We start from the raw sequence: 18,184 nt of genomic DNA, 5'->3' as shown, positions 1-18,184 counted from the left end.
CATTCCTAGAGATGTAAAAAAAAAAGAGCGAAAGAAAACAAAAAAGAACAGGAAAATAATTATACTTTAGCTTATAATTCAATCTTCTAAACTCGCAATATTAATCGTAAACTTGATAACTAATGGAAAGTTTGAATTAACGATTGAAAGAATAAAAAGATTGAGCTACACGATGAACATCGAGGATCATTGACGAGTTTAATGGACCGTAATAGGGTGATCAGGAAACACAAAAAAAAAAGAGAGAGAGAGAGAAAAAAAAAGAAAAAAAATATTTTCATTCGAACTATCTGACTGACATTCTAAAATAAAATTTACAATTATTCGAAAGCTCAGGAATGACTATAGAATTGAAATAACAGTCGATTAAACAACAATATGGCCATCACGAGTAGCATCAACGTCCATTATAGAAAAGAGGTAGTTTAATACGACGTATAACGGGTGATCGAAACAAAAATTATATTTACGTATGTACAATCATACTTTTTCTCACGCACAAACACACACACACATGTACGTACGTATATATAAATTTTATATTATTTGTAAAGAGGTAAAAAATTAAGAAAAAATATAATTGACGAAACAAATGGACGGGATTTAAAGTAACGTTTACAATAAATCTATAGATAACGAATTGTAGTATTTAAAGTAAAAAGAGCCCTTTCTTACTCCTATACGCGTTAATTCGTCGTGGTGATTATGGATCCATTAGCGTGGCAGCCAACAAATAGCATGGTACAATCCAATAACCATCCATGGGCCATAATAAAAGGGAAGGCGGTTTAGGCACCAGTCAGGGGTAGTTTAACTTGCTGTTGGTTCCTACACGTTCCTAAACGTATATTCGTGTCAGTATTTACATATATGTGTGTATGTGTGCATCCATGTATGTGTCTCTGTATCTTTGTGTTGTAAGCCATTTGTCTTAGCGAATCGTATTGGAACTTAATATCCTTCGTTAATGTCTGAATATTTGTGAATTGGAATTGTTAATTTTACATATTTTATTTTATTTTATTTTATTTTATTTCTTTGTCCTTTTTGTTTTGTTTTCGTTTTGTTTTGTTTTGTTTTGTTTTGTTTTGTTTTGTTTTGTTTTGTTTTATTGATCTTTTGATTTTTTTTTCTTTTGGAATTTTTATTTATTTATGTTTCGTCCCGCTAATATTGATGTACGAATAATATATAACATAACAGATTCACATAATGTAAAATTAATTTGTGACGTTAATATGTAGATGTAATAATTAATTAATGAAAGTAAAATGAAAATAATATATTCATTAGGTTAATTCATTTTAAACACTGTATGTTATTTTAGTTTTCATAAAACTATAATGTTATTTTAGTTTTCAGTAGTTGTAAATCTATGATAAATTTATGATCGATGATTTAACACGGGGTGTCGTGTAAATAATTTAACGTAAAAAAAAGTAATTACATTCGACGATACTTTATATCATCTTAAACAAAATATCTTTTAGATTATATTTATGAAGTGTTTGCCATTAAATGTAATACATCTCAATTCATTCAAAATTTACTTCATTATTTATAATAACACATGAAATATATTTCTTTAAAAAAGTAAATATATATACATATATATATATTTATTATAATTATTATAATTTTATTTCATCCCTTTTAAATATATTTATATAAAATATTATTTATATAATTGAAATTGATTATATTGAATATATTTATTTATAAAGGAAAATAAATAAATAAATAAATAAGTAAAAATTTACGTACAGAAATACGCAAAAGATTAAAATCGATTTTAAAAGAAGATTACGATAGTTTCTAACACTTTACGTAACCACTTTGTATATATATGTATACGAAGTTACGTAGGGGGTGGTTCAACACCCCCACATGACCAAGCAGATAACGATCATTGAGTTCATTGTCGCATCAACGTAATATCCTGTACATCTCCGAACGCCCACCTTCACTTCATCCCTTCCATCCTTCCGATTTCCTTTTATAAACGAAAAAGGGTAGTGATCTTTCTAAGGATAGAAAAATAAAACAAGGGGATAGAAGGACACGTCGAACTAAGAAACAGTTCGACAAGGACGAATGCGAGTCCTTTTTCAAGAGCATACCAGTCACGTTGACGGTGAATACCAACGAACGGGGTAAATGGGAAAGGAGGGTAGATCAAGGGTGAGGGTGCACTAAAAGCACCCGTCTATGACTTTTGGCTAAAGACCGAGCCCGATTAGGGATGGCGCTGATTAGCAGCACTTTGCTCTTCGTTTTCTTCGTCGTTTTTCGACCAATTTTTTGCTATTTTTTTTTATCATTATTTTTATTTATAATATTTATTACTATTTTTTTTTTAATCGTTTTGATTATGTACGTATGTTTTCTTTTTCGTTTCTTTTTTTTTTTTGTGATGATGATAACATTCCATGAAAAAAAAAAATATATATATATATATACATTTATATCGTACCTAGCTAGATATTTATTTATTTGTAAACGACTCATTTGTAAATTTTAATTTTTGTGGAGAAAATTTCTTAAGAAAAGTATATAAATTAAATTGATAATTTAGATTGAAAAAAAAATTAAATTCGAAAAGCAAGAATCCTGACGATCTTGAAAATATAATACTAATTAAACTTTCTAATTTTGATTTATTATTAAAGTCTAATTCTACTTTATTATACTTTATTATTAATCTTCTTTCCCTTTTATTTTTTTGTTTCCTTTTAAATACAATAACAAAGTATTGTCACAGAAATATTTTATACAGTTACACGATTTTTATGGTAGTGGAAACAGTCATTTTCATGTATGGAAATAAAAAAAAAAGAAATGTAAAAAGAAAATAGGAAAGAAAAAAAAAACAGAAAAACAGAAAAAAGAAGAAACGAAAAATACACGTAAAAAATTGGATTTATTTATTTACTTGTTTCTATTTTTCTTTCTTCCTTTTTTGTCAATTTTACGACAAACGTCAGTCAAAATTACAACTCTTTGTTCGACAAGTTACGAAACGGAATAGATAAAAAAAAAAGGGGAGAGAGAGAGAGAGAGAGAGAGAAAGAGAGAGAGAACGTCGAAGGGAGGGTAAAAAAAGAAAAAAAAAACAGGGGAAAAAGAAGTAAAAAAAAAAAACAACACGAAGTAGTCGATCGGTGTCGACTAGCGTCATTCGAACGACAGTGTATAAGGGGTGAACAGGGGAAGGAATAGAAGGGTGGTCTAAAAGCTTCGACCATGCATTTCAGATAAAGACCGACATGGACGAAGCGTTAATTATCGTCCTAGCTGGTTTCATCGTAAATCGACATGCGAACGTGTCATGTGTGATCCTTGCGTTGATTGTCCCTTAAATAATCCTGCTGATTGTCGAAGGGAAAGTAATTCGAAGAAAAAAAAAAAGGGAGAAGGAATAAATTCCCAACACAACCCCAATTTCCCTTTCCAAAAAAGAAAAAAGAAATATTATTAGATAATTTCGTAACTGAGGTTTATTGAATTTATTTGTTTAATATATATATATATGTATGTATGTATGTATGTATGTATGTATGTATGTATGTATGTATGTATGTATGTATGTATGTAATTGTTTAAAATATTGAAATAGATTCGAAAGAATATATTTATTTGAAAATATTGCTATTGATTAAAATAATTGTTAGTTTTAAAAATCGAGAATTGATTTCGAAAATTATTGTTTTATTTTAAATAAAAATGTATCTATTTAATTTTATGTCTATGGATATATAGATATCATTGATAATTATTTAGAATATTGAAATATATTCGTGAGAATGTGTTTATTTGAAAGGATTATTATCGATTAAATTAACGTTTTCATTTTCAAAATTCAACAAAAATGTTTAATTTTTGAATAATACATTGAAAATAAGAAGTTATTTATAATTATATTTACTATTATTATTATTATATTCATAAATTATTTATTATTATAAAAATAGATTATATTAAATAATAATAATTCTTGTTCTTAAATCATTCAATCTAGTTATCAATTATTTTTAAATAAAGTAAAATAATTAAATATATAAATATATAATTATTGATCGATGTATATAATAGTTAATACAAAGTCGTTCTTTTTTTAAATTTTTAATAATTCGAATAAATATAATATTCCGATCTTTTTTCTAAAATAATCAATTTGCTGACCATTCGCAGAAATGTTAAAGCTCGGTGAGCTTCACGTATCAAATGAAATGAAATTCATGGAAATTGTTATAAAGTCAGTTTCCCTTCGGCCTGTTACAGTCATCGTATCACTTTTGTATCAAATTGACGATGCGTTATATCCTATGAAGTTTAAACGCACGTTTAGTTATTCAGGAATTTCATCGTAATATATATACAAATAGTATCATTATATAATATCAATAATATTACATTATAATATACAAACATGAATTTTATATATATATATACCTTGAATTTTTAATATAATATTAAATAATATATTAATTAAATATTATTACATGATAGTATATTAAATATTATTTATATACAAATACAATAATTGCTATTCTATTGATAATTTAATAATATTATTAATATCTGTACAATCCTATTGCAAATAAACAATTAATTAATAAAATAAATATTAATACAACATTTGTATGTTTTCTTAATTGTATTATATATACATACATACAAATATATATACACGATATATATATGAATTAGTTTTATTGTTTTCACAGCAACAATTAATTATTAAGAAGGATTAATTATTAATAATTAAAAAACGTTTATTTTTATTTTTGATTTCAGGACAGGCGAAAAATGGACCGAATTATGGAAGAGAGATCGGTTCGTTTCAAGAATATGCACACGGTATCAAAGGGATTATATATGCTGCAGACGATAGTACGATATTCATAAAAGGATTCTCTTATGATGGAAGGGGTCCAGACGCATATTTTTGGGTCGGTAATAGTACAAGACCCAGTCCTGACGGCTACATCGTACCATATCCCGAAGATTACAAGGGCAGGTAAATCAACTCCAAGTGTTCAACAATTTAGTATGATCAAATTTTTATATGATCGAAATGAAAAAAAGAAAATCTTCATCCATTTACCTACATAACTGCTAATGAATTCGTTCGGAAAAAAAATAAATAAATAAAAACCGAAAAAGTAAAACAAGAATCGCACGATTCGTAGAAAAAAAAGAAAAGAAAAAAGAAATAAAAAAAAAAACAATTTTTCAAATATTGAAACTTTACAAAATTCACTCGTTCCAAGTGCAATAATAATCGTTTAAAGAAACAATAAAAAAAAAAAAAAAAGAAAGAAAAGAAAAGAAAAGAAAATAGACAACGTCCCGGATAAGTTAGAATGATTTTACGATTTTTATTTTTTCGATCGCTATCTCTCATCGATAAGACACACATTGAAGACACATTGGATGTATGTAATAGTACATGGTTGATTCGGATCGTAATAAAGTGCTCGTAGATACGAAATCCGGACGAGATCGGCGTATAATTCCCGTTTTATTAACTGCGAGCATCCCTAGCTCGCGATCCATTCGTCCGGTCCATCCCTCTTTCTATTTCCCTTTTGAAATACTCCCACCCCATATCATCCCACCATCTCACTCCTTACCGTTTCTCTTTCCCCTCTATCTCTATCTCTTTCTATCTATCTATTTACACGTATACATACAGACATATACGTACACTCTCTCTCTCTCACACACACATACATATTTCTATTCAACACAAGCAACGACACACTTTTCCTCGTTGGTTCCATGCTACCGAGCACAACAAGCTCTTTGAGTTTCATTTCGTTCGTTGGTTACGGACTACCGCGTTTGCTCACTACTACACCATCATCATCACCATCACCATTACTATCACCACCACCACTACTACTACTACTACTACTATCATTACCACTAGCATCATCACTACCATTATTACTACTACTATCACTAGCACTACTACTACACTACTATTACTATTACTATCACTACCACCATCATCATCACCATCACCTTCGTCCTTTCCCTTGCTTTCAGGTTCATACCTCTTAGTATGGTCCCTGACCGCATCCACAACTTCCTTTTGTGTTGTCTTCCCTTCGTTCACGCTAAGATATCTACCTCTAACACCTATCCCCCGTCAATGAAAATGATTAAACTTTGGTAAATCGTTTAATCGTTGATCATACGAACGGAGATTAATGGATCCATCGTTGTTTTATGTTATATTATATGGCTTTGAATTTTAGTTAATTCCTTTCTTTTTTCTTTTTGCTTTCTTTCTTTCTTTCTTTTTTTGAATTTTTTTTTCCTTTCTGAAAGGAAATTGTTATATTTTTTTCTTGAAAATTAAATTCTTTCTTGTTAGTCTTTGTTGTTGTTGTTACGTTGTTACATGTTAACGATGTTATAAGGCGTTGAATTTGTATTGATTCTTTTCTCTCCTTCTTCTTCTTCTTCTTTTTTTTTTTTTTTTTTTTTAAAGGAAATTTTTGTCTAGAGAACAACAATTTTCTTTTAGAACGTAATAAAAATTAAAATTGATCATCACGCTATAGGATCAAGTTAGTATCAATTAAAATAAAATCGAATAGTATCCTTTGTAGAAAAAGAAATTTTTAAGTATTTCATTCCGATCGAACTGTTTGAATTAATAAAATTGTTTTTCCTTCTTTTCGTTTTTCTTCATGTTTTTTTTTTCTTGTTCTTAAGTCGCATAGAAAAATTTTTATGAATACCATTGTTTAACGTTTCCATTCTAATCAATACAAATGTCGTTCAGTTATAACATCAATTTTTTTTTTTTCTATTCCTCAGAGATCCACCAGTGTTGAAGGCGTTCGACAATACTGATATTGTCTTAAGGTTGCCACAAGGGAAACGCTTGCGAGACATTAAATGGCTAAGCGTATGGTGCAGGAGATTTACCGTGAGTATATATCGATCGTTATACCATTATCAAACTTTAAATAATATATAACTAAAATCTATGTAACGTAAATCATAAAGATTATAATATCAGTAACTCTAAAACAGAAAAAAAAGGAAAATTCAGGAATGAAATTGAGATTATTATCGATTGACGTGATTGACGTTTATTAAATGATTATAATAAATCAGAACATTTCTTGACGATCGTTTAAATCAGCTTAGATCTTCTTTGTGCAAAGATTGAGTATTAACTAACAAAATAAGCAATGAAATCGTAAAGATTATTGTAATAATTAATGAAATCGTCAATGTCACCATACGAGAAACTCGTTAAGATAATACAAAAAGAAACAATTTAATAATAAATTTATCCCTAGATCGATTAATTCATTAAGAGAATACAAAAAGAAAAAAAATTGCTAATAAATTTATCTCTAGATAAAGATCCTTAAATGTATATATAATCGGCATATGATTTAATTCATGATCACCGTGTAAAAATAACAGTTAAAAAGATATACATATATACACATAGAGAGAAAGAGAGAGAGAGAGAGAGAGAGGGGGTGGAAAAAAAGGAGAGAAAAAGAAAGAGAAAGAAAAGTTTCAGTCCTTCGACACGAGGGTTGGCGAACCCCTAGACCTCGGAGCCCTTTATTTTAAGCGGCACACGAAGCACGGAGAATGGAGATAACTTGATTTTTCATAAGGAAGGAGAAAGAGAGAGAGAGAAAGTAAGAGAGAGAAAGAGAGAAAGAGAGAGAGAAAAAAAGAGAGACAAAGACAGAGACAGAGAGAGAGAGAGAGAGAGAGAGAGGTCCGTGGGCCCTATCGGATGGGCGCATTCGTGGTCAATGGCGCGTGTGAGATGGATACGGAAGCTAAAAATGAACGGAGAAGGAGAAGGAGGAAGAGGAGGAGGAGGAGGAGGAGGAGGAGAAGTTAGGAATATGAGATAGGAGTAAGGGGTACGGAGTAAGGGGGTAATGTAGGGTGCAGTTATGACATAATCGTAAGCTCGCGAATAGTATGGGTCGAGTATTAAGCTTGCCTGCTGGCCATGGCAATACGTAGACATTCGCGGGTTTTAAGGGGTAAGGGGGTTGAGGTGATGGTGATGTCCTAGGAAGGAGGGTAGTGAGGTTGGTTGGTTGGTTGGTTGGTTGGATGGTTGGATGGTTGGATAGTTGGATGGTTGGATGGTTGGATGAAGAGCCAGCCGAAGGGTAGCTTTGAGACGAGCATATCGAGGCTTCGAGAGGAAGAGAGCTTTTGCTCTTATATTAGGAGGGCTTTAATATCGAAGTCTGAGGGGTGCTCCCGTACCGTGACAACCCTCCATCAGACACGCTCTGTCACCGCAAAACGCGCCCTCTGTGTCCATCCTACCGACGACGGACCTCGCTCTTATACCGGGTGTCTCTTTGACGAGTCTCATCGAGCCTTTCTCCCTTCTCACTTCCACCCACCTTTCCACCCACCGTTCATTGCTCATACTCCTATCGCTTCGTCATAGCTTCATTTTATCTCTTTTCTATCTCTTTCTCTCTACTTCTTTTTATCTCTCTCTCTCTCTCTCTCTCTCTCTCTCTCTCTCTCTCTCTCTTTCTCTCTCTATCTCTTTCTCTTTCTCTCTCTTTCTCTTTTTCGTTTCACGATTATTGGTTATATTCTATGAGCTGGTATGTATCTCTATTCATGATCGAGCCTATATATATATAGAGAGAGAGATCGCTCTTTTTCAATCTAAAGATTATGTTTGTTAAAAATTTGATCCCTTAAGCCTTTTACTCGTTAATGATAGATATTACGTTATTAGTCTTACGTATAGATAATTTCTCTTTTTTTCTTTTTTCCTTTCTTTTTTTTTTGTGAAATTTAGTAGAGTTAACATAATAGATAAGCGTTATCGATTAATTTGTAATATTGAAGAGTTACGTACGAGTTAACAGGCATGCATGGATATATACATAGACACGAATTAATATTAATTTTGAATGAACTTAACTATAATTCGTCTTAATTATAATACATAGTGTTTATGTTATTTATTATAATTATCGTATAAAGTTTTATCGTATTAAACGTTGACCGATCGTAGAAAAACGATATCTCTTTCTTTATAACTTTAAACTTCCACTTGACAATTCTTATTAAGGAAGAAAGAAAGAAAAAGAGAGACGGAGAGAAAGAGAGAGATAAAGAGAGAGAAAAGGAGAGAAGGAAAGAGAAAGAAAGAGTGACTTTATTCTTAAGTCTCGTTTAAAACTCTTTCTTTAATAGGTTTTCTCTGTGAAACTTTTGCAAGAGATTTGATCCCTCTCTCTATCTTTCTCTCTCTCTCTCTCTTTGTGGCAATTCTTAATATTTATCTCTCTCCATCTCTACGTTTGAAAATTGATAGAACAGAAGCAGGACTCGTGAATAATCATGACCTAATAACATTTTTTATTTATCTTTTACGAAAAAAAAGGAGAAAAGAAAAGAGAAAAATCTGCTTAAAATAAGCAAAAAACATATTGATCAATGACAAAGCATCGTCGTCATTCTGTTTTATTGATTTTTCATTTACTACATTGTTTACTTCATTTACACCTTCCTCTATTTCTAATTTGAACTAAATTATAAACATCTCGTATGATTTAGTAAAATACAAGTGAATCGTTTGATCGATAAATTTGTTATAAAAAAAGAAAGAAGAATACAATGTTCCTTTAAGTTATATATAATTCAAACGTGTTTTATGAGAGACAATAATAATTTTTGTTCTTGTTTCTTTCTTTTTACATAAGATTATAATACGATAATATATCAGAGAAAAAGATAAATCGATATATAAATACTAAATATAAAATCTTCTTTTTCCAGTATAATTCTAATGATTTTATTTCTAATGAAATTTCATAATAAAAGTCTAAACGTAGGTTTCACTTCCACTTGCACTTCTACTAAAATTCTAATTGCACATTTTGATATTTTAATACTATTTATTAAAATACTAATTCTATCTTTAAACAGCTTAATTCTAAAGACTTATTTAATTCTACTTACATAATATTACGAGTTACGAATTTCTACCTTCTAGTTACATATTTTAATGCTATTTCCAATAGAGATTTAATTGCTTCAAAATACAAAATAAAATTCTTATTTCTAATAACTATAATCCCACTTCTATTAGAATTCTATCTTCACGTTACAATAGAACTTTAATGAGGGGAAAAAAAAAGAAAAAGAAAAGGAAATAAATTATTCCTTTCCATTTATCATATACTTATAATTCGAATATTATTTTTTCTGATTGCAAAGACCTCAGAAAAATTAATGATCGAACAAACGAAACAAAATAAAAAGAGCAAGATGGAGAAAGATAGATAGATAAGAAAATACACACAGAGAGAGAGAGAGAGAGAGAAAGAAAGAAAGAGAAAAACAGAGAGAGAGAGAGAGAGAGAGAGAAAGAGAGAGAGAAAAAGAAGGGGTAGTTTGAATCATATCGAAGGGTGAAGACCGATATACAGAGGGGGTAGGTGTAAGTTTTGTTCGAGTATTTGGTAGACAGGAGCTGTCTGTCAGTCAGGACTCCCTAGTAGAGTTACTTCAGCGAATGTATTGTCAGGATAAACCTTTTTTCTTCCTCTCTCTCTCTCTTCCTTCTTCTTCTTCCTCTTCGTCTTCTTCTACTTCCTCTTCCTCTTCTTCTTTTTTTAGTATTTCTTTCCAAGAGAACCCTCCTCCTTTCTTACCCTCTAACGTTCGAGACTTATCGTCTAGCATTGCGAATCCAGCGCTTTCTCGAATCCACCGGGGTTTCCTTTCAAAAGGTACAGAGATATCTTTCGACGATATCAAACCACCGTTCAATGGACCACTGATTCAGATAGGATTTAGTAATTTTTTTTTTTTGGTCTCCTCCACTTTCTCCCCTTTTCACCCTCTCATACCCCCTGCACGGCCTCTTCTCCATGCCATTTCTCTTTCTTTTCTCGTCAAAGCAACGAAGTAACCTAATCTAGAGCTTTCGTCCGTTGTCCAAAAACGGGCCGATCGCATGGGATTGCATAGGTATTCATTTTGGGGTTGCGGATAACACTACGAAATCGATTAATCTTCTTTCAGTAAGGTTTATAAAGATTTAATTCTTTTCTTTTTCTCTTTTCTTTTCTTTTCTTTTCTTTTCTTTTTCTTTTTTTGTTATCCTGATAAATCTTTTGAACATAGTTAAGAATAATTTGTAGGTCGGATTGTTTTTCTTTTTCTGTGTCTTTTTTGTTAATATGTTGTTTTTTACTTTTCATTTCGTTTTATTTTCGGTTTAATTTTCTTGGCTTTTGTGATTCTTCTTTCTATATTCTTTTTCTTTAATTATGCTCGACATATTGTAGAAAAGTCGTTCGAGTGAAAGTTTGTTCAGGGAAATTTTGTTAAGTATTATTGCATCGCAAGTATAATGCATTGCGATCTTTTATCGAGTGTTATTTGATTGAATGAGAGGAAGAGAAGGGTGTCAGTATTTTTAAATGTTTGATCGATTATTTTAAAGTAAAATGCGATAAAATATCAGTATCGATGAGTAAGTCGACTTGATTATTTATACTAATCAAAGTATACATACATACATACATACATACATATATATATATATATATATATATATATATATATATATATATATATATGAATTCATATGACAAAAATATTAATGATATAAGAAGATACTTTTATTCGTTATATTTATTTTTATTTCTATTATTGTTTTCTTCTATATATATATATATATATTATTCTGCGCTTTTCTTCTTCCTCTTTCTTTTTTTTTTCTTTCTTCCTTTTTTCCCCATTCACCTTTCAATTCATTTTCATTTCTCGATAAAGTAATTGGCATTTCGCATAATCGAGCATTTCGATATCGAAACGGACACGCACCCCAATACGAAGGGGGAACGATCCGTAATCCCCGATACGGAATTCAACATAAGCTCTCGATGAAGTTTGTCGAGTCAGCAACGGTAGTCGACGATTTCTCTATCTGGTCTTTTGCAAGAGCGAGAGAGAGAGAGAGAGAGAGAGAGAGAGAGAGAGAGAGAGAGAGAGAGAGAGAGCATCGAAGAAAAGGGTCGTCCTTTGGGCGTGTCCTAAGCATTTGCATTTGAATTCACGTTGTCCTGTCCCTGAAACACTGGAGTTAATTAAACGCCTCATAGTTTTCCATTATGTTATATGACGAAGTAAGTACGAATGTTCCTGGCACCGAGTGGACGAACAATCCGTTTGCGTATACGGAGAATACAACAATTAATAAATATATACTTATGTACGTATGTATGTATGATATATGTATGTTTATATGTACGTACGTATGTATGTATATATGTGTATAGATACATATATATTTATCTAGGAACTATCATGAGCCTCGTTAAAACGATTATTATTATTATTATTATTGTTATTGTTATTATTATTATTATTATTATTATTATTATTATTATTATCGTTATTATTATTATTATTATCATTATTATTATTAATATTATTATTGTTACTATTACAATACTTGCATACACAAAATACACTTTAATATACGATATATCTAACTACGTAAGAATGTAAATAACTACGTACTTACTTACGATACGTAAGATTCGGTTAATACCTAGACTATTTCGAAAATGGTGGAAATATCACTAACTCTTGACAGCCATTTTATATCAACCTACGTATTACTTACTTTCGTACTTACATACTTATATACTTACTTACTTACAAGTTCTTTCTAAGCACGTTTCACAACCACTTGAAAATCGTTCCAGGACATTGCATTTTCCTCTTTTACTCTCTCTCTCTCTCTCTCTCTCTCTCTCTCTCTCTCTCTCTCTCTCTCTCTCGTATATGTACACGCATACATATATTCGCACACATACATTCGATAATAACTTCATAAGTAATAGTCGATTGCTGAACGGATACGATAACGTTGAAACCACTAAGGATACGAGATACATAAATCTAAAAAATATAAAATATTGTATTTGGATATAATATGAAAAGTGATCATTGAAAAATGTTTCGCTCGAATCTGAAACGAGATATATCATTTAATGGTGTCCTTATTTTGTCGTCCTGATCAAATATCATTTTTTATATATGGAATGTTACGAAATAGATTAACTCGTACGTACTTCAGGACCGTATCGAGGAGATATAACTTTTATATGGGTACAATTTTTATAATAGAAACTAATTTAAGAAGTTACAAAATCGTGAGGTCTATATTCGTTAAAACGATCTATTATTTAGTTTTTAATCAATTTAAATACGATGAAATTGTTACTTGGTGAACTCTAACGCGAATTAGTTTTTTATCGTTTGCTTTTTTAATTTCGTTTCTTTTTTTTTATTTCATCGTTATTAAAAATTTATTCTATGGGATACTCTCGATACGCTTCTAAGTCAAATCATTTGAGGCATCCTGTATAAAGAGAAAGTCTTTCTAGGAAGTAAAGAAATTTGATTTTTATTGAAACTTATTGGAATGGATATTATTTGTCGTTTAGTGCATTCTGATGCTTTCTCTCTTCACGCTTCAATGTCTCATCAAAACAAAAAATAATAATAATAATAACAATAATAATAAATAAGTAAGTAAGCAAGTAAGTAAATAAATTTGATTTTTATCAAAACTAGTGAGATCATTATCTCTCAATAATTGATTATCGTCAATCCGAATAATTTTTTCGTAAGTGAAAATTTATAATCACATATTGTTCAACTTTTCTCAACTTCCTGCAAGTAAATTTTTATTTTTATCGCAACTTATACGATTACCAACTTATAAAAATAATTATTATCAGAATGTTGATAACAAAAGTAAAATCATTAACATAAATTGGAAAAAGAATAATTTCCTATAAAACAAACAAAACGAAATAAAAATACGATTTTTATCGATACTAATAGATATTTTTATTTTTCAAAAATGATTCTCATCGGATTGCTAATAACAATGTCGTTTGACAGTATGTCAAATAAAAGTTTCACAACTAACATGTCCACTTGTTTAACCATATCATCGACATAAAAAAAAAAAAGGTAAAAAGATGAGAGAATAATTCCCTCTAGAAAATAATCAAAAATTCCAATTTCATTCGAAATTATATAATATATTTCCACGTCGTTCCAATCATTATCATCTTTCAAAAATGATTACCATCAAACAATCAATGATAACAATGTTGTTTGATAAATAAAAATCTATGACACGTAACATATTCATTTTCTTAACAATACCGTCAAAATATATATGTATAAAGAATAAAAAAAAAATATATAATAATTCCCTTGGAATTAATCAAAATATCAATTTTCATCCCCGAACTTATCAATCCCGTCATCTTCTCAAACATCATGGTAATCTTTCAAAAATGATAATCATCGATACCACTGATAACAATATCGTATGATAAATCAAAATCTGTATGCGCACATACACACACACAAAAACACATACACCTACATCTGCAAACGCATAATACACGTTTCGACTTCCATCGTAGTCACTAATACGGAGACAGGTGAGGAGAGAGAGACGTAGGGGGTGAGTACGTTGCCGGAGGATTGCGACGTTATAACATTGAGAAAGAGAGAGAGGGAAGAAGGGAGAGAAAGGGAGAGGGAGAAAGAATGGGAGTGAGTTAGAGAAAGAACGAGAGTGAGAGCGACTGAGAGAGAGAGAGAGAGAGAGAGAGACAGACAGACAGAGACAGAGAGAGAGAGAAGAGGGGGTGGTTTGGACGATCAGGTATTGAAGCAACGTTGATAGTCCTGGGTAACATTGGCGCATGCGCAGAAATTACGACACCCGGTCGATTTTGGCCGGGTCTGGGCTGGCTGCTATCCGAGGATGCAATCCTCTCTCTCTCTCTCTCTCTCTTTCTCTTTCTCTCTCTCTTTCTCTCTCACTCTTTCTACCTCCTCTACGCGATCCTTCCATTTCTCTCACAATCCTCTCTGTTACCACCACCTCTTGTTTTCTCTTCCACCTCTCTCTCTCTCTCTCTCTCTCTCTCTCTCTCTCTCTCTCTCTCTCTCTCTGTGCTATAGATTCTTCAAGCTAGCTATCTCCCCCTCTCTCTCTCTCTTTCTTTCTCACTCTTTCTTACTCGACACGTCATGTCTGCGTATACGTCTGTCTCTTTCTCTTTCAACCCTCTCCTCCTACTTCTCCTACTACTGCTACTACGACTACTACTACTGATACTACTACTACTTCTACTACTACTACTACTCCTACTACTACTACTACTACTACTACTACTACTACTACTACTACTACTACTACTACTACTACTACTACTACTACACTCTACTACTACTACTACTACTACTACTACTACTACTACTACTACTACTACGCTACTACGCTACTATTACTATTATTACTACGACTACTACTACTATACTAGTCTACTACTTCACTACCACACTTCTATAGCGGCTTACTATCACGTTAAGTCTACTATCTTTCGTCTGAAGACTTTAAAGCTCCGCCATTTTGAAGATATCTTACGCGTTACGATCCAGATCGCAACTCAACGTTATTCATTATACGTTCTTGTTAAGGTCTACATTTTTTTCTACGTATTTTCGAACTTGTTTGAGCTTTTTTTCTTTCTTTTCTTTTTTGTTTTCTTCGTCTTCTTTCTTTCTTCCTTTTTTTTCTTCGTTTTTTAGTCGGTATACATTGTTAAGAAAATGATAAAGGCGAAATGTTTTTCATCGTCTTTCTTCAGATTTATTACGTTTTAATTTTCGAAATGATATTGTCGAATATGAAGATTTCTTTATGGGAAATATTTTCTTTATTCGTTCATCGCAATTTCGGAGATTTCTTATATTTTAATCGCGTAAACGAAATAATTTTGTAATACAATCGAATATGAAGATTATGTAGGAGAAAATTTTCAAATACGGAAATATTTCTAGAGAAAAATTGATATTATTTATTAATTTCTTTGATTCGTTGTATTTTAATTTTCTGGATAATTTAATAGTTATCGATTTTATAAAAACTGTCTATGGAAAAATTAATGAATTAAAATTATTGATCACGAATTATTAATCTTAACGATCGATTCATAGTAAAGATTATTAGAATAGAATATCGAGAATAAATTATCGATATAATGTTGTAATTGTGTGAAAAAGTGATTATTATATCACAAGTACAAAAGTTAAACTAGATGAACAAGTTCATCTAGTTAATAGTTAAATATTTAAATATTTCAAGGAATACAATACATATATATGAAAATAATTGATGTTTCATATTCGAAAAATCGGGCTCATGGCCGGAGAAGTGAACTTATGTATATATATATGTACATATATATATACGAAAGGTTAAAGGCCGTGATATTCCAGTGGGACGCCATTTTGCTACCGCCCACGTTTCGCTATCTCTTTGAAAACGTGTATAATTGTGTACGTGTATGCGCTAGTTTAAATCAAACGGATAGTTATTATATAATACATTTTTTTAAACATCGAAAATTAAATTATTCTATTCAACTTTCAAATAAATTGAAACGTATATATGAACGTTTAAAAAAGAAAAAGGAATAAAGAAAAAAAAAAAGATAAAGAATTTTTCTTTACGAAGAAATATAAATGGATCGAATTTTAATGTGATATAATGAAGTTTAAAGGAATGCGAAGTAAAAAATAAAAAAATAAAAAAGCAAAAGAGAAAAGAAACGATATAAAAAAAAAAACGTACGAAATTTTAGACAAGTAAAGCCACTTTCGTCGAGTATAAATAAAAATTGTTGTTGATTATATGGATATTATTGTATCCATATATAAAACTAATGAACGTATAACGAATAAATTTTTATTTTCACTTAGATAATAAATAATATAGAAATTTGTAAACTTTTAAATGACGAACAATTCGAAATAGAATAAATATTTATTTGTTAGTCCACTAATAGTAATTATATACTTAATAGTTATTAAATCGTTTTTATGATAATATTTGAAATATCGTAGTCGATATAGAAAAAAATCTTTTAAATTTAAATGAAAATAACAAGCGTTGGCGTACATTTAAAATATATTAGAATGCATTTCATCTTGAATTCACCTACGCATTCTCCAAGTACCATCGATGTTACTCACGTAACTTAAACTTGTTCAACTACTTCAATCGATCGATCTTTTTCTTTTTTTTTTCCCCTTGGGATATTCGATTTCATGGATTGAATTATTATACATACGTTTCGTATTACTTCATACATCGAATTTAAAAAAGAAAACCCATGATCAACGTCAAAATCAAAAATTCATAAATTTTATATGATCTTATCGATTATATTATTCCCGTTATAGAATCCGAATAAAAAAAATTCGTAAATTTCATTCGATTCCATTAATATAATTAATTAAAATCCAAGATAGAAAATTCATTAATTTCATTTGATTTAATTAATTTAATTATTTAACATTCCAAATCAGAATCAAAATCTGAATAAAAATCAGAAATTCATGAAATGTTTATGTAACTTTGTTAAATTGAATTATTCATAAAAATAAAATCAAGTTTTCATAAGTTTCATATTAGTTCATGAAATAAATTGTTCATAATTTAATATCACTATCGGAAATTCATAAATTTCATAAAGTTACCTCATAAGTTGAATTACTTAAAATTCAGCATAAGAATCAAGGATTCATAAATTTCATGTGAATTTCTCGTAATGGAGATCAAAAAAAAAGAAAAAAAAGAAAGAAAAAGAAAAAAGAAAAAAAAAAGATAGACTCTGCAATTCATCGACATAATTCATTTTAATGAATAACATTCATGAGTAATAGTATTCAACATTGTCTTAACACTTCATTTGTATTATCGATTCATTGATTATTTATTATTCAAATAGAAAGCTCTACGATGGAAAATAATAATAACGCTGCTAGATTCTAATTCGAACTGCCATAACAAATATTAACTTTACCGCGTAAGCGGCTTTTACGATCTATAAGTACCAGCTTAAGTAGTTTCCCAATATATATATGTATGTATGTATGTATGTATGTATGTATGTATGTATGAGTAGTACTATAGCAGTAAACTGTTAGCCGCTTGGTCAACGTTCGTACGCATACATATCCACCAAAAATATGTCGAGGTGACTGACGAAATATTCGAATAAAATACCATATAAAAGTAATAAGTAGT

At 30.2% G+C, this 18,184-nt stretch overlaps 1 protein-coding gene across 26 annotated transcripts in view; it reads left to right on the top strand.

Moving 5' to 3' along the window:
• LOC127068313 (protein Skeletor, isoforms B/C) overlaps window positions 1-18,184 on the top strand; it is an 84,768-nt gene that overhangs the window by 45,547 nt on the left and 21,037 nt on the right. For all 26 annotated transcript variants that reach the window (XM_051004315.1, XM_051004317.1, XM_051004319.1 and 23 more), the window contains 2 exons: window positions 4,798-5,020; window positions 6,835-6,946. In XM_051004315.1, coding sequence (XP_050860272.1) covers window positions 4,798-5,020; window positions 6,835-6,946 — 335 coding nt within the window. The remainder of the gene's footprint in view (window positions 1-4,797; window positions 5,021-6,834; window positions 6,947-18,184) is intronic.

This window comes from Vespula vulgaris, chromosome 13 (assembly GCF_905475345.1).
Source record: "Vespula vulgaris chromosome 13, iyVesVulg1.1, whole genome shotgun sequence".
NCBI lineage: Eukaryota > Metazoa > Arthropoda > Insecta > Hymenoptera > Vespidae > Vespula > Vespula vulgaris.
This window is presented reverse-complemented; position numbering and strand designations above follow the sequence as displayed.